General features: G+C 34.6%; 2 protein-coding genes and 1 long non-coding RNA gene across 15 annotated transcripts; 1 reads left to right on the forward strand and 2 right to left on the reverse strand.

The window, feature by feature from the left end:
• Positions 1–1,917: 1,917 nt before the first annotated feature.
• Positions 1,918–5,040, reverse strand: LOC146955426 (uncharacterized). Its single transcript, XR_015010337.1, has 5 exons — positions 4,765–5,040; positions 4,500–4,601; positions 2,622–2,735; positions 2,344–2,438; positions 1,918–2,201 (listed from the first exon to the last, which is right to left on the reverse strand). It is a non-coding gene; the product is annotated as an uncharacterized LOC146955426 (long non-coding RNA).
• A 1,805-nt stretch (positions 5,041–6,845) lies between these two features.
• LOC146955427 (putative serine/threonine-protein kinase PBL12) lies at positions 6,846–12,411 on the forward strand. Of its 13 annotated transcripts, XM_085721482.1 has the most exons (16): positions 6,846–7,129; positions 7,498–7,572; positions 7,665–7,837; positions 8,065–8,228; positions 8,321–8,681; positions 8,784–8,920; positions 9,005–9,131; positions 9,510–9,540; positions 9,830–9,910; positions 10,105–10,196; positions 10,325–10,449; positions 10,535–10,614; positions 11,031–11,100; positions 11,185–11,224; positions 11,682–11,878; positions 12,189–12,411. In XM_085721482.1, the coding sequence occupies exons 5-11, from the start codon at positions 8,645–8,647 to the stop codon at positions 10,351–10,353; spliced, it is 534 nt and encodes a 177-aa protein (XP_085577608.1). In that variant the 5' UTR covers positions 6,846–7,129; positions 7,498–7,572; positions 7,665–7,837; positions 8,065–8,228; positions 8,321–8,644; the 3' UTR covers positions 10,354–10,449; positions 10,535–10,614; positions 11,031–11,100; positions 11,185–11,224; positions 11,682–11,878; positions 12,189–12,411. The 13 variants fall into 13 exon arrangements, with proteins under 13 accessions (XP_085577608.1, XP_085577621.1, XP_085577598.1 ...); XM_085721495.1 differs by having other exon boundaries at positions 10,097–10,196; positions 11,185–11,878; XM_085721472.1 differs by having other exon boundaries at positions 11,185–11,878.
• Positions 12,412–21,753: 9,342 nt separating this feature from the next.
• On the reverse strand, positions 21,754–23,342 carry LOC146955428 (F-box/kelch-repeat protein At3g23880-like). The gene has a single exon (XM_085710158.1). It carries the CDS (start codon positions 23,277–23,279, stop codon positions 21,915–21,917), a length of 1,365 nt encoding a protein of 454 aa, XP_085566284.1. The 5' UTR covers positions 23,280–23,342; the 3' UTR covers positions 21,754–21,914.
• Positions 23,343–26,356: the final 3,014 nt, after the last annotated feature.

Raw genomic sequence — 26,356 nt, forward strand, 5'->3', positions numbered from 1 at the left:
CATTTTACAATAGAGAGATTTATCATGTAGCTGCAACCGTGATTGCAACTGAAAATTACTGTTATTCCAGAGTCAAGTGCTTATAATTTTTGTTTATTTAAAGGAATTGTATCATGTTTTCCAAATGGATAGAAGGAAATTTTTCACCTTAAGATGGTGTTTGGACACTACAAGAAAATATGTGATTTGCTACGCTCATTTCTGGAGCTAATTCGCAGCTAATTCCTAGCAAACGAGTTTAGCTAGAGATATGCTAGGGAATACCTATTGATTCGGCCGTAGCATGGATTGAGAGACAAATTTGCTAGGGAATTATTTCTTAGTAAATCCGTAACTAGTAAAACATAAATCCTAGCAAAAACTTAGTTAATCCGCAGCAGAAAAGCATTCAAAATTAATTTTCCGCAGCAAATAACCATGACTTATATCATAGCAATTTCGCAACAAATCTACAGTAACATAACTAAGACTTGGCGTAGCAATTCCATAGCAAATCTACAGCAGAAATTTAACAAAATTTTCTTTTATGGATCCTAGCAATTAGGACCTTTTAACCTTTTAAAAAAAAACATTTAAATCACTACCAATCAATTAATGGATTGAGCTTATACATGTGAGTTGAGCACATAGTATTATTTAATGAATTGGCTCATTCAAGAGTGGAGCTTATACATGAGATTCTACCTATTATAACAAAAATTAAGCTTATACATGAAAAAAGTATTGTTTATCAAAGCTTCTTGGCATTCTGTAGATGAATTTGGCTCATTCAAACTACTATCCTTGGTACCATCTGAAGATATACACTCAGCAAGAAGCTAAAGAAAGAAGAGATCAACATTCTGTTACCAGCTTTGTCCCCAATGATGATAAGTACAAGAAATTAAAAGCATAAGATATCTGAACTAAAAGAAAGAAAAATCTTCTCAACCACTTTTAACGAAGCTTCTTATTTGTTAGCTTATTATATATCAGAAGAGGGCGGCTTATATGAAACTGAGACAAGATAAAGGATTCAATTATATGTGTACCTTGGAGGTAAGTTCATCGTGTGGGTAAAAAGCCTCTACATCATAGGAAATGATCATGTCAAAGGAACGGTAATGACAGGATTTAAAAACATTGCTAAAGAACATGGCCCAAATGAGTTGATAATAAAAACTATTATCAATGCTCTAATACATAGTAACCTCGAGAAGACATTGTCATTGAGGCCTATATGTACGAGTCAATATACCTATATGTACGAGTCGTTGAGGCCTGTAGCATTAAGAAATATAAGTAGTGAGCGCACATTTCAGACACAAGGCAGCAAAGCTATCTAACATTCAATATACCTATATGTACGAGTCGTTGAGGCCTAAATTTTCACTCGGCATCTACGAACATAGACTTACACTCAGCTCCGCCTTGATCTTGTGGAAACTAAAACAATAACGATATATCAAATTACTACTTAAGTTAGTCTTCAGTAATAAAATTTCAACAAGTATTGGCCCAAGTAATATAATAAACTCAGAAATATTTTTTTTAATCTTACAAACGCAGGAATGTAAAGACTCAGCCCAAGCAATATAATAAACTCAAGAATTCAAAGCTTATCATGTGCAAAACAACTTCCACAAACAACTATAAACACACAATTTCAACTTTGGATGCTATAGAAACTCAATAAATATCAAAGTCAAAACAATAAGGTCATCAGGTGAAAGTATTGAACTCAATGGATATATAAATGAAACTTCAGATAACATAGATGATGATACATGTTATAATTTTAGAAAACAATATTTGCATATATGAAAAATTCAACCACAAGTAATTGATCATAGAAAAGTAGCAAGAAAATATCAAGTTCAACAATACTTTAGTAACTCGTGCATGAATCTTAATACTTTGACATCACTGCTAGTTCAACAATACTTTAGTAACTCGTGCATGAATCAAGTTTAATTTCAATGTAGTTGAAGTTCAGTTCACTACAACTCTAAACATGCAATAATGCAAAAGGACAAGAGTGGACGTATATCATGTATGGATAAAATCTTGAAACATTATAAATTTCTTTAAGCAACATATATTAATCTGAGCCAAATTTGAAAATGAGAAGGATTGGAAGGTGTGTACCTCATAACCTAACCATTTGGATCAGGAATGTTTATAAAGAGTCTAGCTCATTAGTGTAAACTTGGTTTCCATATCTATATATAGAGAAGGTGGATCCAAGCTAAGCAAAATATGATTTGTCAATGAAAATAAAGAACACCAAACAAAACATTGTGTTCAGTTGTTTGTGTATTTGGACGAAGAGAGAGAGTGGTACATGGGGTCTCAGCCACTGACCTGATGCCATCAAAGTGATACAAGTTAGAAGATGATTCAGACAAAGCAAGGACATAGTACGCTGGCAACCCAAGTGAAAAGGATGGCAGTGACACCTGTAAGTTAATGGACAGATGAAAAAGGTTAACTAGCGAACGAATTCTAATAATATAAATCATTCAGATCATAGTTATAGAGAAAATTGAAGTGGAGGACTTAGTTCACAAAGCTTCCTAATGCCTCGAAATATGAAGCAGCATCACAAATTGCAGAAATTACTCCGTAAAATAATGATGTACCTGAATCTCCTCAAATGGTCCACTTGCATCGCCTATAAAATAAAAGGATCAGCTTGCAACTGTTCAATTTGATTATGCATTTTCTGCACTTCATCGCCTATAAAATTTAAGGATCTGAACAAAACCATATTTCAAAACAGAATGAAGCACTTGTTAAAAGTGACAGCACGCAAGATAGAAGAAACATTTGTTAATATTTACACTAATAAAGAAGAACTATTTAATCAACAATCAATAATTTAGCTGCCCTTAACCAGAGATTAGATGCAAGAAATCTACCAAATATTAATCCCTTGTTGAGTTAAAGCTGAAGTGGTTGCTGATCAAAATATTGCAACGAAAACTGATAATGAACAGAAGTGATAGAGAAGATGGCATAAATGAATGTAAACTGTGTCATAAACTCTAGAGATTTGAGAGTATAAAACTTTATTTACACATAAAAAGGGGAAGGGAAAAAAGAAAAAAGAATTGCACTGCACCCACTCTTGCTCCCTCCAGCCCACTCCGGCTAGCCCTCACAGTCGCACTTTATATCTTACATAAAGTAATATTATACCATCTCTGACAATCATAAACATATATAACCTAATACAGCTTAACGGGGACTCGAGGAGCAGAGAGTGATTTAGCCCCTCAAAAACCCAGTTGATTCTTAGTTCATGCAAAGAACAATGTTTCATAACAGACTAATGACTGACTGATTCTGTCCCACAACTTCTAGCACGAGATGAGACGACAATGACTATAGACAGCAGCTACCGAAGGACCGTCGGTATCCACCTAAAGTGTGCTTACATCCTTAAACCACTTGAGCCACAGTAAACTACAGAGCTAACAAACAAAAACTTTTAAGTGAAAATACATAAATGTGATAGCATGTCAGGCTATCAGTGACTCATTGGTGATGGAAAGAACAAGTAAAACCAGATATTTAAGTCCAAACTACGTGAAATAACATGCACACCATGTTTTAATGTTACATGATGATGCACTAAGTAAGAAGAAGCTAGAATGATGTTATTATTTTACTTAAGCAAAATAAATGAAGAAAAGACACTATATGTTGAAACAGGATTTCCATTCAAACCCATCACCTTATTGCCATATAGTGTTAATTATGTTGGATCATGAAGGGATCATCACCGCAGAATAATTGTAAAATAGAATGCAATAACAATAACCATGATCTACGAAGTTCATCTGATTATGAAACAGATCATAACTACTATTTCATAAATATGCATGTATTGGAAATGTGGCTTATAGAGTAAATTCAATAGGAAGATCATGTATCCCCATGAACAAAGATCATGTATTAACTAACCAAATTAACCCTTAGAAGATGATAACTTCATTTTTTTTATTTTTTGCAAAAAGAGAAGATCTGAATAACCACGTCCAAAGGAAGAAAATATGAACTGGTGCAGAAACTTAATGTATAGAGGCTACACAAACGCATGAAATTAAGCCTCATTACTCTACTCTAACCCCATTGAACATAGTCTATTAACTCTGACCCAATTAAAATAACAAATTATTTCGGCGTTGCAAACACATTAATCATTGTCAGATTTAAACTTCTCACTAGTCCTAAGGTTGCTAATCGAACAAAATCTCATTTTCCAAAACATCATCAAAATTCAAAATTTATTTAACATTCTTAGATTACCAATAGAATCAAGAAAGACAAAAATTCAGTATGGTTCACATAATCAAAACAAGTTAATGTGAAAGCTTTAATACCAAGTCATGTTACAAGTTATTTTAAATGCTAACAAGTGATTGATTACACGATTGGAATCACAATTAAAGTACAATTGGAAAAAACTGCTTGAAAATTAAAGCTCAAGTTCCTATTATGGATTGCAAGCTTACCTTAGTAGTCCTACAGACTATTGCCTCTGCACCATCTCTGTTGTATGCTTCTCTGATCAACAACCAAAACCAAAATACAGTAATACTAACAGTATCCCAAACCTATACCAAATAAAACGTACACAAAAAATGTTGAATCATATGAATGCATCAAATTAGAAATGCTAATTTGAAAATTAAGGTTCAGGATTGGGGAAATTAGTCCAAATGTGAATCAAAAGTATGACAAATACACTACAAACACAAAATGGTTTCAGATCGATACCAGAAAAGCTATGGAGCGAGAATGTGAATCTTTGTGAATGAGAACGTGAAAAACTATGGAGCGAGAATATGAATCTTCGTGACTGAGGTAGCAAGGTAGCGAGGTCTAGATCTGAAAAACCGATGGTCCACGAGCCGCGACGGTGGTGCGATCAGCCTTATTGGTGGTGAGATGAGCCTCATCGGTGGTGCGGTGATCCACAACCGTGGTGCCGATAACCGTAACGGTGGAACTGTACGGAGAGAGATTACAACGGGAAGAGAGAGAAAGAGAGAAAATAATAAATGAAAATGTTTACTTTTTTTGTTTTATAAAATATAAAATGTTTTTTATTCTGAATAAAATTTTTAAAGAATATCTTTTGAATTAATTAAAAATAAAATAAAAAACTAAAGCTGTAAAAAGGAACGAACAACTACTATTAGTCGTAAAAGCACATCCAATCAACCACTAATTTACTTGAACATATGACCGTAGCAATAATTTGGTAGTAATACTGATATTTTCTTGTAGTGGGACTAAAGCAACATTACATTTTTCAAAAAAAAATTGGGAATATGCATATGGTGCAAATGATATATCATGAATTTTTGAGTTATCTTCCAAGTGTGTAACTTTGATTGTGGTCAAACATGTATGTGGTTATGGACACCAATTGTAGTGAGAGGTCACAATTCATCGATAATATTTTAAGATTCATTTTCTAACATTGGATTTTAAATCTCTTTACACATACTTTGAATGATATCTCTATAGTTGAAGTTAGACATTGTACAAAACTATAGTAACCTGTAGCTTATTTACATTAGTGTTCAAATGAGACAGAGGCCTGAAATTTTGGGTGAGAACAGGACCTTCTCACTTAGTCATTTATTTTGAGAGATAAATTTTGGGTGAATCCTGAAAATTAATAATAGTGATGGACCACTATCAAGATTTCAATGATGTTGAAACACAAAATTCAACACTTGAAATGATAAGAGATGACGGTGACTGTCTGCTTCAAATTTCTTCAGTTTCCCTTCCTTTTCATGTCAGTAATTAATCTCCCACAGCGTGCATTTTGTAATAGTATTATTATGCCCTCTTATAATATTTATTTTGATCCATGACGTGTCGCATTACCATGTCTTATAGGTAAGTTCCAATTTAGGAGGATCTATGAGACCTTGGTTCTAGCATAGCATCAATATGATTCTTCAAGGTGAATGAAAATGACAGAGTATTTACGGAAAAAAGAGAATTTTTAAATAAACCTTGTTGAAAATACTATCATCCATCATGTCCCTTATGTTTTCAACATCTGTTTTCAGCACCGATTTCCTCAATAACTTAATCCGGACTTAACCTGCTAGTTTTGTTCCCACTGCTCCGAAGCCTATCATCGATACAGCTCTGCTCTTTTTAATCAAACTTTGGCTCTTATTGAATATTTTGGTTCTACTGGTGCTTCTCTTAAACCGCCACTCTGTCAAGCAAACATTGTCCGTGAATCTCTAGTCCCTCCTGCCACTACTCCACCAATCTCAAATAACTCGATCTCAATTATGAGTTTCTGCAAACTCTCCAGACTATTTGACAATGCAAATCTAAGCAAATGAGATGTGTTGTGAGACTCGTTATGGTTACATTATATGTGTGGCTAAAGATTTGCCTTTTGTCTCTAGTTTCTACCTGGAACCTCCCTTGGTCAAGCTTCAATTTGTGTTTCTGCATCAACGCCAACTCCCTCCTTTTCTCTTTCTGTATCAACCTGACCATCATGTATCCTCATATCATAAATGAACGGAGTATTATGGTTTGAAAGGTGTAAATTGTGTCATAATATAAATATTTGAAAGGTGTAAATAACTGCATTATGGTTGTCATTACAGCTGCATACGCCACATATAAGGCATTTTACAATACAGAGATTTTTCATGTAGCTGCAACCGTTATTGCAACTGAAAATTACTATTATTCCAGAATCAAGTGCTTATAATTTTTGTTTATTTTAAAGGAATTGTATCATGTTTCCAAAATGGATAGAAGGAATTTTGTCACCTTAAGCTGGTGTTTGGACTAAAGCTACGTTACATCTACTAAACTAAATATAAAAATAGATGTCCGTACGTTTTACGATTTTGCCCTTGGAGGGGTATTTTGGTAAATTGGTAAATGACTATCTTCCCCTATATATATATGTGAAAAGAAAAAAAAAAAGAGAAAAGAAAAGGGAGAGAGAAACGGGAACGGGAGAAAGAAGGAAGAAGGAGGACGGGAACGGGAAAGGGAGGAGAATTCTCCTCCGTCGCAAAAAACGGCGGCGCCGATTGCTTTCTCTTCGGTATTTCTCGTCTTTCTCTCCGGTTGCTCTATTTCTCAGGTTCGGTTCCTGTTCTGTTCATCATCATCATCATCGCGTTTTTTTTCTTTCTTTTTCTGCTTGCATGTCTGTTTTTGTGTTGTTTTTGTTGTTGTTTTGCCTCTTTTATTTATGTACCTTGGTTGATTCAGTGTTTGTTTGGTCTGTATGTTGTGTTTGTTTTTGATGGATTGAGAGATTTTGGTTTAATTTTCTGGGTTGTTATTTTGGTTTAATTATTTTTTTGTACAATCATTATTCTCTCTTTTTTGTTCATCTGAGGTCATGCATGTCTCTAAAAATGCTTTATTGAATCAATTTTTGTTAATTTAGGTTGGAATTTATGTTTTTTCTTTCAATCGAATTTTGTCTTGAATATCATTATTCAGGATGTTATCTGCTTATCAGAACCTGTTGATAAGGCAAAAGGCTTAACTGTTGCAGAGTGTTTTGGGATTTCACAGGTTAGTAATTAGCCTAAATGTTATTTTATTGTGTCTTATTGTTGCTTAAGTCCATTAAATTGACTCCAAGTGTTTTCATTGTTTTGAAAAAGGATTTGATGTCTAGATTTGGTACTGCTGCTGCACAGACTACTGAGTCTGTGTCTGATCATGGAAATACAAAGAAGACTGGTGCTGCTTATGATCAGGCTAATCAAACAAGAAGGAAAAGAAGCCATGAGGGAACACCAACCACTGGTATGACTCTGTTCTGCTGTTTGAAAAGGTAATATGATCTCAAGGTTCTTTAATAAATTACATTTTATTTTATTCCTATGTTTGATATTTCTGATCTTCTTTTATTGCAATTTGTACTCAAGATACAATGTGCACTGTATCCATTAAAAATAACGTATCAAAAATTGTTCTCATCTTAGTAAAGTCAAAGCTTTACTGAGATAAAAGATTTCAGATTTCAATTACTATTTTATATAATTGTTATTTTCAATTCAGATTTCAGGTCATTAACAACTCACAATCAGCAAGCCAAAATTTCACTCAAGCTTATGGTTCTTTTCAAGTTTCACAAAATGATGTCTTCTCTAATGAGTTCACAAAATGATGTCTTCTCTAATGAGTCAAGTTAAGAAGATTCAGGACTTAAAAAATCTCACAAGGTTTGCTATGTTTTATGTATCTTACATTTATTTATATACGTACGTTCACTAAGATTTCTTCAACTATTTGACTTTTTTCCAAATTGTCCCAGCATACCTATTGTTTCACTGTTGGAACTACCAAAAAATTCAATCCTAACTACTTTGGGTGGTACTATGAGAGCTGTACTAGGTGTACAAGTCTTCAAAGTCTACTGTTGGAAGTTATAAATGCTCATGTGGTGCATTTAGTTGATAATTGAAATATAAATTGGAAGAGTAAAATTTAGTATCTGATTTTCTCAGCTGCTTTGGTAACTTCATAGTATCTGAACTTTTAGGATTGCTTCAATGAGGTTTTACTAAAATGCGTTCTTCATTGTTGCCTAATTGGATACTGTTGTGAGGAGTAGCAGAGGCTTTTGGTGTAAGAGTACATGACAAGAGGGGGCTTGGAGAATCAATTGTTCAGAAGTATGTTGCATTTACTTTATTTTTACCAATACTATATTATATACATATATTAATCATGCTTTAAGGTCTGATTTCTTATTTTCTTTGTTGTGATTCAAGCAGGATCCTCTGCTACATTACCATGGTCAACTAGAATGAAAATTGCATTAGGTGCAGCTAAGGGACTAGCTTTCCTTCATGAAGCAGATAAACTTGTAATATATAGGGATTTCAAAACTCCAAATATATTACTGGACTCGGTATGTTCATTCATTTCATCAATGATAATGTAGCATCTGCTGCTAGCCTACATCAAGTAATTTTTTTTTCTTCCCTAAATTCAGGATTACACAACTAAACTATCAAACCTTGGATTAGCTGAAGATGGTCCTGAAGGAGAAGAAACACATGTGACAACAACATGCATAATGGGAACAAAAGGCTATGCTGCTCCTGAGTATATCATGGCAGGTATTGGCATTTTACCATAAAGGTTCCATTTGGATAAACAACTTAAGCATTTATAGCATAAGCGCTTATGTATAAGCTGTTTTTATATAAAATAAAGTCAAATAGTTTTCATATAAGTTGAGTTATTTACATAAGCTATCCTGGCTAGCTTATAGAGATGTCATAAACTGTTTTCACAAGCTCTTAAATATGCTCAAATAAGTCAATTCAAATAGGTTCTTAATTACCTTTTTTAACTAACTTTATTAGCAAATGGCTTTGCTGCTACTAAAAAACAGAATTTAATTGGCATGTTTTAACAAACTTTACTTTTGCATTTTATGTTACAAACTCAGCAGAAATCATTAACTTAGTTAATTAACTGCCTTCAATTTTCAGGTCATCTTTCTACCAAGAGTGATGTGTATAGGTATGGAGTAGTGTTGTTGGAATTGCCTACAGGAAAGTATTATATATGAGAAACTGTATAATTATACTTGGTAGGAAAATGGTTGTGAGATGCTTTGATATATATTGTGAAACAAATGCTGCGATTTTAGAGATGGTACCATGTGAATAGCTGAAATGTCAATCATCATTTTATTTCAAACTATATATAGTTATGTATGTGATATTTGTTGTTATTGATATTTTGTTATTGATATTGGCTTAGAGTTACAAACCATATCTTTTCCTCCAAATTTTGATCTTATTGGCAGCGCTGGTAATCATTCGGCTGCAGTGACTTATATCATAATTAGCATTGGCGGTTGCATGATCCTCAGTTGTAGTGCTGATAGGTATGTTAGCATAGGTTCGGTATACAAAAAAAAAAAAAAGAATGGACTGTGTAAGTTTTTCTGCTCAATTGAATAATAGGAACAAAAGTTTTACATAGATGTTCTGACTTTTTTGTGTAAAAAACTACAAATGAATTTGAACTTTAACAACCTCTTATGGCTCATTATTACAATATATTGATTTAGCAAAGCAGAAATTGCCAAAGATGGTGTTTGACTATTATGCATCTGGTGCTGAGGACCAATGGTCTCTCCAAGAAAACAGAAATGTCTTTTCCAGAATTTTGTAAGATTTCATATAAGTTACCAAATCATGTTACTTTATTATGTTCCTTTGATGTTTTGTCAACCTATGATTCTAAGAATAAGAACAAATGTTAATGTGCTGAAAAATATGGTTGACAAACATTACAGGTTTAGGCCACCAATTCTTATCGATGTGAGCAAGATAGACATGTCAACTACTGTCCTTGGCTTCAAAATTTCCATGCCAGTCATGATTGCTCCAACTGCTATGCAGAAAATGGCTCATCCGGAGGGTATCATTGCTTTTTCTTTAAATTCACTTGAATTTCTGAAATGCAAAATTAAGTTGTTTTGTTTTGTGCAATATTTTGTTGGAAGGAAAAAGTTCATGAAAAATCAAGCATGACATGAAATTTTGCAGAGTTTAAGCCTATATTACCCTTCTGGATACGAATAAGGTATAGAAATGATTATTAGTATTTGATTATGTACAAAAGAATAATTGAGACAAAGTTCATTAAAGGATATTTGAGTTGATTACTGACATTAACATTTGTGAGACTATTTGTAAGCAACTTATCTACTCATTTTTGTACAAAACAATAACTGAGAAAGAGAACATTAGGCTTATTTGTGCTTATCGAAACAATTTAAGACATGTTTATAAGTTGTTCTTAGCTTATTTTTTTAAGCTCTCAAATATAGCTTATAAAAACAGCTTATAGCTTATATGGCAATAATTTGACTATTTTATCTTTTCAGTGTGTATGTAAAACTTATCCTTTGACACAGGCTCTTTTGTTCAGTTTATGTAGCATTTTCTATGCTGTCTCATATATTGGATTAATCTGTTGAACTTGGCTTTGTAATGCAGACAGCCTGGTTTTAAGCAAATGAAGATTATAAGGCAGGAGAGGCATACAGTTTGCCTCATTGAGTTTGAAGTCCGTAAACTTTGTTCATATTTGTGCCTTTTATTTTCTGACTTATGTTTACGCTAATAATTGGTGTTCAATAACCTATTTCAGGATGTGAATAGTGCTACGAATGTGCACCACAATCTGCAGGGTGCTGTTATCCCAAGTTCTGACATATCATTGAGATACTTTCTTTCTTTTCATGGCACGGCTTGACATGACATCAATGATCCATCTACCCTTTCCGCTCTCATTACAATTGTCATTAACCACATTTTTAGCTCCTGTTTTTCAAATTTAGTTTCTATGAACTGGGGGCGTACTTTAGGCTATAAAATACAGTGTTATAATCGGTGATTAGAAAATTAATGGTTGAAATTGGCATCATTGTGTAATTAACTATGAAGTTTGTAAAATTCATTTGTTTGATTTTTGAATCACCGAATATAACTTGTACTTTGTCTTCTAAAGTATACTCAAGCTTTTGAAACTACATCCACCCCGGCATTCATGACTTCATCTGATCAGAGCATTAATGTTAAATGCGTTGAAGTTAAAACTATTTAAAGGATTCTCCAGAGTTGTTATATGTTGTCTGATTTATACAGGGTTGCAACATGACAAAGCTTCCTTTCATAATGGAAGGTCCATTTCTGCTACTGCCATATTGTTGCAGGTGATTTTTGTTGGCACGGGTAAGGTAAACTACCATCAAATTTGGTTGGAACATCTGTTGGATATCAAGTGAAGCAGCCATTGAATCATAGGTGCCCTATGACTACGAATTTCTGATAAAACGAAAAATGTTAGTTTTGTGCAAGAATTGGATGTTTATACCGTCAAAGTTTTATTTGTGTAGAAGTTACTGGTAGGCTAATTTTCATACACCTAGAGTCATTGTGGGATCCTCATCCTGCCATCAATTTTTTTGGATAGTCAAATGTCATCCTGCTATCAACGATTTTAAACTTATAATTTTTTTTTGCTTTGAACTCTTAATCTCACACACTTCAAGGTCTATATCTTCCACACAATATTTACCTAAGAAAAATAGAATGTTACAAAATGCAAAAGAATTATTACATTACTCACTTCTGTTATTCTTTTTAATGCAGGATCCTTACTCACTTGATATAGGAAGATTTTTCACAGGATATGGAATTTGAGTTATTTCATATGTGGTAATTATAAACTATTAGAAAGTTTAAGATGAGGCCTCATGTTGCTTCTTCTTGATGATAATATTTCAAATTTTAACAATTCATAGCAAAAATATGTAACAGGTCCCTGTATATATAGCTTATTTCCAGATAACAATCATATTTTTTATTTTTTTTATTTTAGCACATATACTAATTTAAGCTCATAGATGTTAGTATTGCAGAGGGGCAAGAGATCCTCTGCTGCCTGTTTTTTTTACTGCAATTGCCTGTTTTTCTTTCTTTTGCAAGGGCAGTAAGGATGAGCGCATAAAATATTGTTCCCTTAATTACACAAGTCACTACCAATAGTTTTATCTTTGTATTCATGGACAATTCCCTACCATTTGTTTTAAGATGATGTAAGATTATTTTTTGTAAGGCTCGACTCAACTAGCAATGTTGATGATTAGGTTGTAAACCTTCATCTAATTCAAATCCAATTTTTTTTTCTCTCTTTTAATCAAACTAACATGGTGTTGAGTGTACTTTTATATAGTGTACGTATACAATGGCAAAAAAATTATGTTCGTATGTTACTACTACTGGATTGGACAGGTGGGAGTGGCATTGTAGACATTGGTATAGAAAAACACCAGTAGAGGATCCACATCTTTTTAAGAAAGGTTATCTAATGTCTCCACCCAAATATAGATAGAGTTTGCTCAATAAAGCACTATCTTATTTTATTTTGCTGGTACTCTCTAACTTGATTATATCATGTTGGAAAAGAAATGCGGGGTCATGTTTCTAATTCCAACCATTCAATTATTCAATTTTATATATTTACGGTGAGTTTGAACTTCCCCGCTTTAGAAGAAAAAAAAAAGATGAGGGATTAAAATTTAAAATGAGAAAAATGAATGCAATGATGACATCAGGATGAGCTTTATTATGACAAGTGAATGCAAACTGGTTTTCATTCTTTTAATCACAGGTTTTCTTTTTTCTAGAAATTCCTTGCATATATTGAATAAGCTAAGTGAGATAAATAAGTTTGTTCAGCTGGTTTCTAATATATGTCATGCATATTTACAGGTTGTTAGTGGCATAAAAAAGTCCTTGACGTTTTCATTTGTTACTCGTGATAAGCCGTTTTGAACATTTCATTTTCTAACCCGTGATGCAGGAGTACTCTAAATATTGTGTTATGGTTTATAATTATCTGTCATTTCGCAATCTATCCGTCCGATATAATATTTTGTCAAAAAAGTAGCTAACCCCCGTGCGAAGCACGGGTTTGTAACTAGTTTTTAAAAAAAAAAATTGGGAATATGCATACGGTTCAAATGATGTAGCAGAAATTTTAGAGTTATCTTTCAAGTGTGTAAATCTATTTTCATTAGTGTTTAAATGAGACAGTGACCTGAAATTTTGGGTCAGAACAGGACCTTCTCACTTGTCTCTATACATGGATGGATGCCTAATAACATATGTTATACCTTTGTCATTTATTTTGAAGAATTGTGATCCTCTTTTTCTTCTTCATCTCCTCCTCGTCTTCTCAAGCAATTCATATTTTTCAAGCCTCGGTAATTAAATTCCTGTAGCTCTAACATAATTGTGGTTGCTATGTCTCTATGGTCGTACTCTATTTACATATTAGCTACCTATTTGACGTACTAGTACTGTTGTGTTATGACTCAAAAATTGAAGATTTGGAAAAGTGAAGAAACGTGACACGATTTGGCAACCGTGTCACGATTTCTGAGGGTCGAATGCATGTTTGTCTTGGAGGGAAAACGTGACACGATTTTGGGAAAACGTGACACGATTTTCGGCTTGCTGGGCACGTTTTCAGGATAAGGTTGGTCGTACCTTGGGTCGTACGTATCAATCGTGGCACGATTTGGACAAACGTGACACGATTTTGACAGATCTGAAACACGTTATAAGCATTCTTTGACCCATTTTGTTGGGTAAGCTTGGTGAATCTCATGGAAACCAAAGGAGGGAACTTTTAGGGTTTTAGATACTAAAGGTTGAGGGTCTTTGGGTGAGGTTCAAAGCTTCAAGATGTGAATCTTGGAGAACCAAAAGAGGGGGCTCTTGGGAAAAGGGTTGGTGCCTTTTGGGGAAGATTCATGGGGTTGGGAAACACATGAGTGAAGAGTCTTTTGTAAGCAACATGGGTGAGTCTTGTGAAACCAAAAGAGAAGATCCTTAGTGAAATCAAAGGCTAAGGGTTGGTTCTCTTTTGGGGGTTAGATTCTAGTGTTGGGAAACAATTGTAAACACCTTGGGAGAGTGAAAATTCATGAGTGTCTTGTTCATTGGTGAGATTGGGAAAATGGGTAGAAATTAGGGTTGTTCTTTGTGAGCTTGTTGAAGCTAATTTCTTGTAACCCATTTGTATCTCTTTGTAAGAACTCATTGATAGTGGATTGGAGAGATCAATCTCTCCCCCAGAGTAGGTCAAGTTGGACCGAACTGGGTGAACATTTCTTGGTGTTGTTATTTTTCTTTACTCTCTTTATCTTGTTTATTCCTTGGTTGGATTGTGGTTTTGCTGTGCACTTGGTTTATAGACTAGGTTTATATTGTTGTTGTTGCTTGTGGTTAATTTTGGTTGTTGGTTGCCATTGATACTTGCTCCACACATCATAGTTTGTATTGGTGTGAAATTTGAGTCCGGAATTCACAACAATTGGCGCCCACCGTGGGGCAAGGGGAGAAGTTTGTCAAGTGTGCACCATGGGTACCAAAGGTTACATCTTGGAGATGGAAGCAAGCATGGTTCAATGGAAGTGTATGGAAGCATTGAAGGTTGAGGTTTCGAAGCCGGTCATCCTAGCACAATCGAAGAAGGAAAAGTGTGAAGAGAGGAGGTCGTGATGGTAGTATCATGGCGGTGATGTGTGTGTTCTCAATGGGTAAGTTCAGCCTGGAGAGGCGGTGTGAATAATACTCATGATCAACCTTTGAGGTGGAGTGGCAAGGTGGAAGCATAGTGTGAGTACGCATTTGGAAGTTGAGGTAGAGAAAGCTCAACTTGAGGTGGAGTTGATGACACCGGGAATGGTACGACTATGGAGGCCTTGGGTGCTATGCTCTAGTTGGGAGCATGTGAATTCTTCAAGAGGACGGAAGGCATTCCGGGGTTTGAAGAATGTTTGGCATGGCTTGTGGAATTACCGGAAAAGGCCAATGGTAATTGGAGGCAAGTGAATCTTTGGGAGGACGGATTTGATCACTCCGGGGGCCGAAGAGGTTATGGTGTAGGCTTGTGGAACTACCTAAAAATCCTAGTGTAGTTGGATGGAAGGAACTTCAAGAGGGCGGAAGGCATTCCGAGGTTTGAAGAGGTAAAGGTGAAATCTTGTGGAACTACAAAGTGTAGTTGGATGCAAGGTGAAGAATCAGACTTGGAAGCTTGTGGAACTATCAAGGATGGTTGGATGCAAGTGGAGGTCGGTGTGTGGATCAAGGTTCAAGCGGGGATTTGGACTTGATTGGTGTTGTGTCTTGAGGAATAGTTCAAGGCATGGTTAAGGAGAATGGTGGTCGATGGTTAAAGTGGCATCATCATCATTTTAGAGTCAAGGTGGAGAATGTTGTGTTATGACTCAAAAATTGAAGATTTGGAAAAGTGAAGAAACGTGACACGATTTGGCAACCGTGTCACGATTTCTGAGGGTCGAATGCATGTTTGTCTTGGAGGGAAAACGTGACACGATTTTGGGAAAACGTGACACGATTTTCGGCTTGCTGGGCACGTTTTCAGGATAAGGTTGGTCGTACCTTGGGTCGTACGTATCAATCGTGGCACGATTTGGACAAACGTGACACGATTTTGACAGATCTGAAACACGTTATAAGCATTCTTTGACCCATTTTGTTGGGTAAGCTTGGTGAATCTCATGGAAACCAAAGGAGGGAACTTTTAGGGTTTTAGATACTAAAGGTTGAGGGTCTTTGGGTGAGGTTCAAAGCTTCAAGATGTGAATCTTGGAGAACCAAAAGAGGGGGCTCTTGGGAAAAGGGTTGGTGCCTTTTGGGGAAGATTCATGGGGTTGGGAAACACATGAGTGAAGAGTCTTTTGTAAGCAACATGGGTGAGTCTTGTGAAACCAAAATAGAAGATCCTTAGTGAAATCAAAGGCTAAGGGTTGGTTCTCTTTTGGGGGTTAGATTCTAGTGTTGGGAAACAATTGTAAACACCTTGGGAGAGTGAAAATTCATGAGTGTCTTGTTCATTGGTGAGATTGGGAAAATGGGTAGAAATTAGGGTTGTTCTTTGTGAGCTTGTTGAAGCTAATTTCTTGTAACCCATTTGTATCTCTTTGTAAGAACTCATTGATAGTGGATTGGAGAGATCAATCTCTCCCCCAGAGTAGGTCAAGTTGGACCGAACTGGGTGAACATTTCTTGGTGTTGTTATTTTTCTTTACTCTCTTTATCTTGTTTATTCCTTGGTTGGATTGTGGTTTTGCTGTGCACTTGGTTTATAGACTAGGTTTATATTGTTGTTGTTGCTTGTGGTTAATTTTGGTTGTTGGTTGCCATTGATACTTGCTCCACACATCATAGTTTGTATTGGTGTGAAATTTGAGTCCGGAATTCACAACAAGTACATTGGTACAAAATGAATTCATAAACATAATTGCATGATCAGCTTAGCAGCAAGTTTAATAAAATCACATTGTGCCAACACAATTTTTGCTTAAGATATTAAATCATGATGTTACCGTGATTTTGTGAAAGCCATTGCTAGTCTAATCATACGATGATACAACAGACACGACTTGCTTCAATGTTGCATATAGTTGCAGTAATATATTAGGAGTGAATGTTATGATGGATCCATTTTTATACTGGCAGCAATATATTCTAAAACAGTGGTCCACAAAATTTGTTAATACTGAAAACTAATAATAGTGATGGACCACAATCAAGATTTCAGTGAATTTTGAAAAACAGAATTCAACACCTGAAATGATAAGGGATGATCCCAAAGCAATCATAAATTTGGCACAATGGTGACTGTCTGCTTCAAATTTCTTCAGTTTCCATTCCTTTTCATGTCTCTAATCTCCCACAGCCTGCATTTTGAAATAGTATTATTATGCCCTCTTATAATATTTATTTATATCCATGATGTTTCGTATTACCATGTCTTATAGGTAAGTTCCAATTTAGGAGGATCTATGAGACCTTGGTTCTAGCATCAATATTATTCCTCATGGTGAAAGAATAAATGACAGAGTATTTATGGAAAAAAGACAAGTTTGAAATGATTATCAAACTTTGTTGAAAGTACTATCATTCACCATGTCCCTTATGTTTTCAACATCTGTTTTCAGCACTGATTTCCTCAATAACTTAATCCAGACTTAACCTGCTAGTTTTGTTCCCACTGCTCCGAAGCCTATCATCAATACATCTCTGCTCTTTTTAATCAAACTTTGGCTCTTTTTGAATATTTTGGCTCTACTGGTGCTTCTCTTAAACCACCACTCTGTCAAGCAAACATTGTCCGTGAATCTCTAGTCCCTCCTGCCACTACTCCACCAATCTCAAATAACTCAGATCTCAATTATGAGTTTCTGCAAACTCTCCAGACTATTTGACAATGCAAATCTAAGCAAATGAGATGTGTTGTGAGACTCGTTATGGTTAAATTATATGTGTGGCTAAAGATTTGCCTTTTGTCTCTAGTTTCTACCTGAAACCTCCCTTGGTCAAGCTTCAATTTGTGTTTCTGCATCAACGCCAACTCCCTCCTTTTCTCTTTCTGTATCAACCTGACCATCATGTATCCTCAAATCTTAAATGAACGGAGTATTATGGTTTCTCTTATGGAATGCTAAAATTGAGGGGGAGATTTTGATAAAATCACACTAGCAGCTTGTTCATTATGTATAAACATCATAATTCCAACAACAAATGCTAAAATATAATTAAAAGTTCTGTCATCATTAAAAGAGGGAGATTGTTGAGATAAAATTTAAAAAATCCCTTTTAATATTTGAATGATAACAAAACAATTAAATTATATTTTATAAATTCTGATATTATTGTTTATTTAACTTGTGCTCTTGAGTGTATTTTATAAGATAGGTAACAAAGCAAACAAATTTATCATAACATTCTCAGAACAATGTTCATCTCCATTCTTAATATATTCCTCACAAGTGTCAACTCAGCAAAGACAAAATGGAATTATTTATGAATTTTGGGTACAAAGATTTTGGCTTTAATGAAAGAATTTATTTGTCAAGAATCGATCGTTGATGAATTAAAGCGCAAATTGTTCATTAGTTATTTATTTACTACAAAGTGAATATACTTAATGAAATTTATTCTACTAGAAGAAACAAAATTGAAACTAAACATGTGCTGTAAAAGAACCTATGAAGAACAAATTGGAACCTGTGAGAAATGGACAATAAATCAAGGAATTAGAGTTTATGTCTAAGCAAAACTCCCATCACACAGAAGCCAAGCTCCATATGCATTATGTGAACACACACTACACAAAGCAGGTTTAACACAAATCCTGGATTAGAAATAAGACCATTGCAGATTCATTGTTTAAAAAAAGCTGCCGCTTACTGATTATTAAAAGAATAAGCACCAAGTTCAACAATGAAATTCATGTTAATTCACAACTACTCTTCTGGAAAAAGAAGAACTAAATAAATAAATATCTCCTAAAAATTCATTGAACTATGCTACATACAAGATTGAAGAGATTCTTCCTCCAGCGAGCACACCAACTTTTGAGTTATTAATTGTTATCCACATACACCACACCTCAATACACACTGCAGTTGCCAATTTTGAGTACTTTGGCATAGTTTATGGTTTTTTATGTTTAATTCTTCTTGTGTGAGATCCTTATTGTCGAATTATATTTATGTTCTGTGATGAAATCTTTTTTTTGAATAGGAAATGCACTTCCTTAAACAATAAGTTATGAGGAGGTTAGGTCTTTGGGGAAACAAATATATCAGCATAGGTGGGTGGATTGTTCTTCAATTGGGTGGATTTTTTATCTCTCTTTCCTTAAGATGCCTGTGAAGGTTTGGAAACAAGATGTTCGGATCCAGAGGGATTTCTTGTGAGGAGGAGTAAGTGGGAGGAAGAAAAATATATAGTTGGGCAAGTTGGGAAGTGATGTGTCAATTGAAGAAAAAGGGAGGGATGTGAGAGCGGTGCATTTTGCCTTGTTAGCTATGTGACGGTGGAGGTTGCTGTAACAGGATAGAGCCCTGTGGAACGATTGTTAGTTGCGAAATATGGAGATGGTTTCCTTCACAAATCTTCTTGGGGAGAGTAGGTTTTTTCCTTATTTTAATTCAACTTGGTGGAGGGACTTGGGAAGGATTAATTCGGAGGAAAACATTTTCTGTTTTGCTAGCTCGGTATCTAGAAAGGTGGGAGATGGAAGCTATAATAAGTTTTATCGGCTGTTTTTTATTTCTGAAAATAAAGGAGCTAAGGTGTCCAAGGTGAGGGTGAGGGATGGATCAGTTTGGAGGAAAAGGCTTTTTGAATGGGAGGAGAGCCTAAAGGAATTACAATAGTTACTGTTAACTGGGGTGTGGAGTGCAGAGGTTGATGCTTGGTCTTGGCGCTTAGATGAAGGTGGTTCTTTTTCGGTCAAATCAGCCTATGCTTCGTTAGCGCCGGATTTTTCGAATGAGATTGTTCTCCACGGTTTAAATGCTTTTGTATTCCCCAACATTTGGAAGAGCTCATCGCCGCCAAAGTTTTAGCCTTCACGTGGAAGCTTATGAACAATAGAATTCCGACAAAGTCGAATTTGGCTCATAGAGGAGTGATTCCTAGAGAGGATTCGGTGGAATGTGTGTGTTGTGTAGGAAAGTTCGAGACAACAGCACATCTGTTTCTTCATTGCGATTATGCTGCAGCAGTTTGGTGTGGCGTTTTCAGGTGGTTGGGCTTGTATTCAGTGCTACCTCATTCATTGCTTGACATTTTTTAATTTCTCAGTGGTCAAGCTAGCAGTAACAGGAAGGGTTACTGGACCATTTGGCATAGGACGGTATGTGAAATTTCGATGCGAGAAAATAACAGAATTTTTAAAGATGATTTTAAGGAGCCTTTGGAGGTGCTGGAAAACATCAAAATACAGTCTTGGAGATGGGGGTCTCATGTGTTGTTATATGAATGGATGTGGGAGAAAAATAAGGTTTTGGTTTTTTTTTTCTCGAATTCTTCTGCTGCAAGAAAAAGTCCTGTTTTCTGTTGCTAGGGCTGATCCTGTCTTGTTTTTGCAGAATGCTTTAGTTCTAATTTGCACTGCTTGTTCTCAGCTTTGTGCCCTTAAATAAATTTGTTTATCCGTTATAAAAAATATATGAAAAAAATGATCCTACACTAATATCACAAAGCCGAAACAGAACCCTTTCCATCTGCATAGTTGTGTTCCTATCTAACTAAGAATTTCATATTCACTTACCACACACCAATGAAATTCCAAACACCTGGTTTGATGAAAAGCCAACATTCTCCATTTCTATCAAATTTATCATGTAACTAATGCTTACTTCTTCCAATAACCAGAACCAGGAAACATGCCCTGTGCATTGTTATCAGCAGCTGCTACCACTATGAATTAAAAGACGGCCCCAATCAGTGCTTTCGTACCTCTGCAGCCCTACAGTTCCTCCAATGCAACCAAGCATATATTTTCCTACTCCATCCAGCTCCCCGTAGCCTGTGAATTGAAGGAAATTCTCTCTTGCCTCGCTATGCATTGATGTAAGTATTTCAAGCAATGCTAGGGTCTTTCCCCTCACTACAAAAGGTGGACATTCAAAGAACAAACATTTACACTCTCTTCAGCTCGATATAGCCCTACCCAACTCCGTATACTTGAACTAATCGTCCGACGTTTTAAGAGGTTTCTCTTATAGGCTATTTTAACATCCAGACAAAGATGGACACCTTTGTGAAACCTAAGAAAGTAATCACATTCACTTCCTACATAATTCTTTACTAACATCTTCTAGCCCTCTCTAACTGAATACTTTCTCTCCTTACGGACAATCCACCACTACGAATCTTTTACTTCCTCCTACCAATCTATTTCCTTTCCTAAGAAAACTGCCTCAAGTGGTTGACTGCAGTTAAGATCCAATTTCATGTGTCTCAATATTGATCCTTCATCTTTTTCAAATTAAAAGGGTATATGTGCAAAAAGTGAAAATTCAAAAAATAGCATCACAAGAGTATTTTAACATACTCAGTTTAATTAGAAGCTGACACAGTTTAATTAGAATTCAAATCAAACACTACAAAATTTGCATGCCAAGCAGTAAGCAGCAAGTATATTAACAAACACACTAGTGACTTCACACAACATCTAAGCCCTAGATTCAATCTTATAAAATCAAACCATCACCATTTAATGTAATGTATGATTGTGAACAATGTAAAATTGTAATGCATAATGAAGAACCAACAGCTATATCTAACAAACAAATGATAATAACAACTTCTGAAGTTGCAAATTTCATTAATTAATGATCAATGATCCATGAAGTCATCGGTCATCAAAACAAGCATAAAATACATTACAAACACAGAAAATAAATTAACATAAAATTTGGGATTGAATCTCATACTCAAATGACATAATATATAAGCTACATTCAATTCCCGCTATTAAAATTAAGGTGATACCAAACTCTCAATGTAGAGCATTGAGTCTACCCAACTGAAGTCTTGAATCTTGATGGTCTTTGTAGTACTATTTTTGGAATCATAAACGACCCACTTCAATTTAGCAAACTCTTTAAACATGAGCAACACATGGTCGTCATCCTCAGAAATGTATAATATCTTCGGACCATGAGCATAGTAACCATGATCACCACCAAAGTAAGGAAGACGTATCAATTTAACCCAAGACTCTTGATTTCCGTATTCCTTGAAGAGCCAAACATCGTTAAACGAGTCAGAATGAGACACTATGCACAAACAATCCCTCAGCATACACATGGTCAACTTAACAGACATTCCATAATCAGGTTGCGAAATCTCTTTGTAAGACTCTTTCCCCAAATTAAGTGAAATAATGGCAGGCGAGCCACTATTAGAATATGCCAACCAATTAACTGTGCCACCAACGAATATTCCTGGTTCACCAGAAGGAACCATAGAAGGGAAATCCTGAATCCTTCTCCATGAATCTTCGCCCAAAGTGTGAATTTTAACTTGAGTTTTGTAATTCTTATTGAAATCATTATAAAAAACAGAAACAACCTTGTAATTATCGATAAGAGGATCGTAACCAAATGAATATATATTTCTACCATAGAAGGGAATTCGCAAGGAGGGTAATTCCTTGAATTTTCTAATGGTAGGGTTCCAAAGAAGAGCAAGACTTTTATTAATAGCAAAACAAAGGAGTCCGTCGCAAGAAGCAATGAGGCGATCAGGATATTTTGGATTAATGAGAAAGTAATCGAGTTGTGTGGGATTAGTGGTGAAAATAGAGTGGAGTTGAAGAGAGTCAAGTGGGTAGGACATTACAGTAAACTCTTCGCTTTTGATGAAGAGGTGTTTGAGTTTAATTGTTGAGGAGCAAAGCTGTTTCTTTGCAAAACTGTGATCGTTTGAGATCAGAGAATTCCACGATTTGCAAACGCAGCACATTTGCAAGAGTTGCTTGACGGGGAGTCTAGATATGATTTCAGCCACAAGATCCAATGGTAGTGTGTCACCGAGTGTTATGGTTTCCTCCATCAGTGAATGAGAAGAAGAAGTGGGTGCTTCATTTAAGAATAGAGACTTAAAAAACATGAGGATTTTAAAGAGGAACTTGACTGGACGTGTTAGGATTCCGGTGGAGGTGGCGGTAGTTTCCTTCATCACAGACTCAGAAGTGGGTGGCAGCGGCAGTATTTCCTCCATCACTGAATGAGTAGAGGGTGGAAGGAGGAGATTTGGAGAGTAAGGTGTACAAGAGTGAGAGAGTAGGGGGATCACAGGATAGTGACCGAGTGGAGTAATAAAGTTATGTGGGGGGACCATATCATGTTCCACATAATGTTTCAGCTGCTTATAAACTAGATGGGAGAATATTTAAGTATTTTTCCAATTTGATACCATGTTATTTCCACTTTTTAACTTCTTTTTTTTTTTTTTTTTTGTCAAAAAAAAAAACTTCTTTTTTTTTTAAAATGGGAGAATATTTAAGTATTTTTCGTTTAAGATATATCAAATACTAATAAGTAATATCTATATCTACACTATATATAAACGAGATATATACAATCTTGAGATGATTTTTTATCTTTCAATTATATGTTCCATCTAAACTATGCTAATTCTAATTTTATCTTTTGTATAATATTAGTTAATCTTTAACTAAAAAATTCAATTTTTTGTGATAATAGAAAAAACTTCTTACAATTAAAATAATATTGGTTAAATCTTTAATTGATTATACTATATTCTTTCAAAAAAATTCTATCCAAATACTTATAAGATCATTTTGGTGATCTACGAGAATTTTTTTAAAAATTCATTTTGGCTAGAAATGTTGAAAAAATAAAAAATTTAGAAGATGTCTTTGATGTTTTTCTTGAATGTAAGGAGGTTTGGCGGGATCATCGTTCGAGATTATGTGGCTATAACACATAGACCGTAATGCGATTTATTTTTTTTTTTTACCACAAAACTAAACAATGAAAAAGTAGCAACTAGGTGGATATCATTTTTTATAAGCATGGAGAAAAAGTCATGGAGGAAGACGGTGTTGCTAGAGTTTTCACAAGTTTTTTCAATAACTTATTTACCTCTTATGAACCAACCAGGACTGAAGAAGATTTCAATGTAGTGAAAGGTGGAGTAACTGATGATATGAGAGACTCTTGATTAGGCTTTCACTCGTAAAGACGTTTTGTTTGCCCTTATAAACTCTATTTTGGGAATCAACAATCTTGTATGTTGAGATATTGATGTGCATCAAGCCAACTGATTAGTATATATAAGTCCCCCCTTAATCTATCATTGGTTTTAGGTTAACAACCTAATATTTCTCATCCAAGTGGATTTTGGATGTGTTGTGTATATCATAATTGCTCCAATATAACGCACTAAGATAAATCTTGAAAGAATATTGGGAAAATATATTTGATATGAATCTCCATCTATTATTAATTGTGCTAAGTCAACTTATTTACAGCCCAGTAGGCTGGTTATCAATTGATGGATTAATTTTCCCAATATTAGGGGGAGATAATAAGCAGCTGAAAAATTGTGAACCTGAAGTTCAAATAAATTATTTGAAAGTAAATATTATTGTCTCGTCTTGATCCTCAAGATATAACTCATTTGCAAAGGTAAACAAATCAAATATCAGCTGCTAATGCTCCAAACGAAACAGATTTCCATGTCGGATAATCTAATATTGCAATGAGTCTCAATCATGCCTGAAGCATGATAGATCAATCGGTTTCAAATATAAAAAACCTCGAATAAGAAAAGAAGCTTAAAAGAATGATAACCCAAACGAGGATATAAAAACTCTAAAAGAGTTTTCTGACATAATTGATTTATCAGTTCCAGAAGAACTAATCAGGTACCTGAAACTTATGAAATATTGATAAATTATGTCAAGAAGGAAAGATCTCAATGGAAGGAGATGGAACCGAAATGAAGTCAATGTCGACGTGTTTTTAGATATAATATAGCGCTATATGTGATAAGTAATAACGGGGATCATGAATTCAAGTCTATTAAAGATTATAGAAAAAGAAAATATCTATAGATTCAAAGAGACAATTCCAGTGAAATCAAACTCGCTTTGTAAAATTGAATTTTTTTGGAACTGTAGTCTGCACACTCGAAGATGTGAAGTTAATTAGATATGCGTGATTTTTTGCGCAAAAGGGAATTAGAATGGTAAAATACATATATATAGAGTTTGATATGTTCACCTGAAGTGAATTGGTAAATGTCTACCATTTATTTTTACGAGACATATATTCTTTGGACACATATTCATCTGAAGTGAATTCAAGAACTTTTTCATACTTGATTAAGTTCAGTAGCACATGAAAGGCTCAAATTATATGAAAGATGTGCTACAATATATTTGTATGGCTCACTTGATAGTGATATATGAAACTCCCTGAAGGATTTCATTTGCGTAATAGACACTATCAAAATTACTGAAAAGATGACATCATTTGTCCGTTTTAAGGATTTGAAAATGAATTCGTTATAATCGATTTTATAATGTTATAAAATATTATTAGAAATCCTGAAGAGATTCTAAAATTTGTTATTTAAACTAGAATAATTATGATATCACTTGATGTGAGTAAAGATCATGCCCTCAAGAAAATTATGAAAAAACTTGAATTGGTCAAGTGAGGACACTAATGTATTTTGCTTATTTTGTATATCGTGGTATTTTAGTAAATACAGATATTGCAGCAGGTCAATCATACAATTTGCACCTTAGAAAAAGAACAATATTGCCCAATTGTTTGAAAATGCTAACACCACATTAAGGAAGTGGATAATGCTCTTTATTAAAGATTAAGATTTTATACATACAAGAAATGATTTTACGGCAACTGCAATTTTATAGCTATGATTTGAGTGTCAATTGCCTTTAATTTTTTTTTTGTTTTTGTTTAAGTTTCCATGTCTGTATCACGTTTTCCAAATGACATAACAATATGTAGAAGGAACTTTGTAACCTTGGGTTGTGGTTACATCATGTAACACTTCCTGCCATCATGTACGTTATGTAGGGGAGCACATCATGTACGTTATGTTTCAACAACTTACAAACTTGGTGGGAGAAAAATTTGATACAACCTCCGTTCTTATTCATGATACCATTTGTAAAAATTTATTTTCCCTTTTAATAAGACCCTCTTCAAATATCAAGGTGTATTAGTTACTTTTTCACAAAAATATCATTAATTAATTGTAGAGAATAAAATATTAACCACATTTCTCTTGATAATTGAAGGATAATCTTGAAAAGAAAATGTAAATTGTTGACAAACTTAATGTAAAAACAAAATTTCTTAATTCTTGTGTTTTTATCAAAAATGTCTTATATATAGGGATAGAGATAGTATTTATTA

This window comes from Medicago sativa, chromosome 1 (genome assembly GCF_051527215.1).
Source record: "Medicago sativa cultivar Bolivia chromosome 1, Bolivia_mono, whole genome shotgun sequence".
Lineage (NCBI taxonomy): Eukaryota > Viridiplantae > Streptophyta > Magnoliopsida > Fabales > Fabaceae > Medicago > Medicago sativa.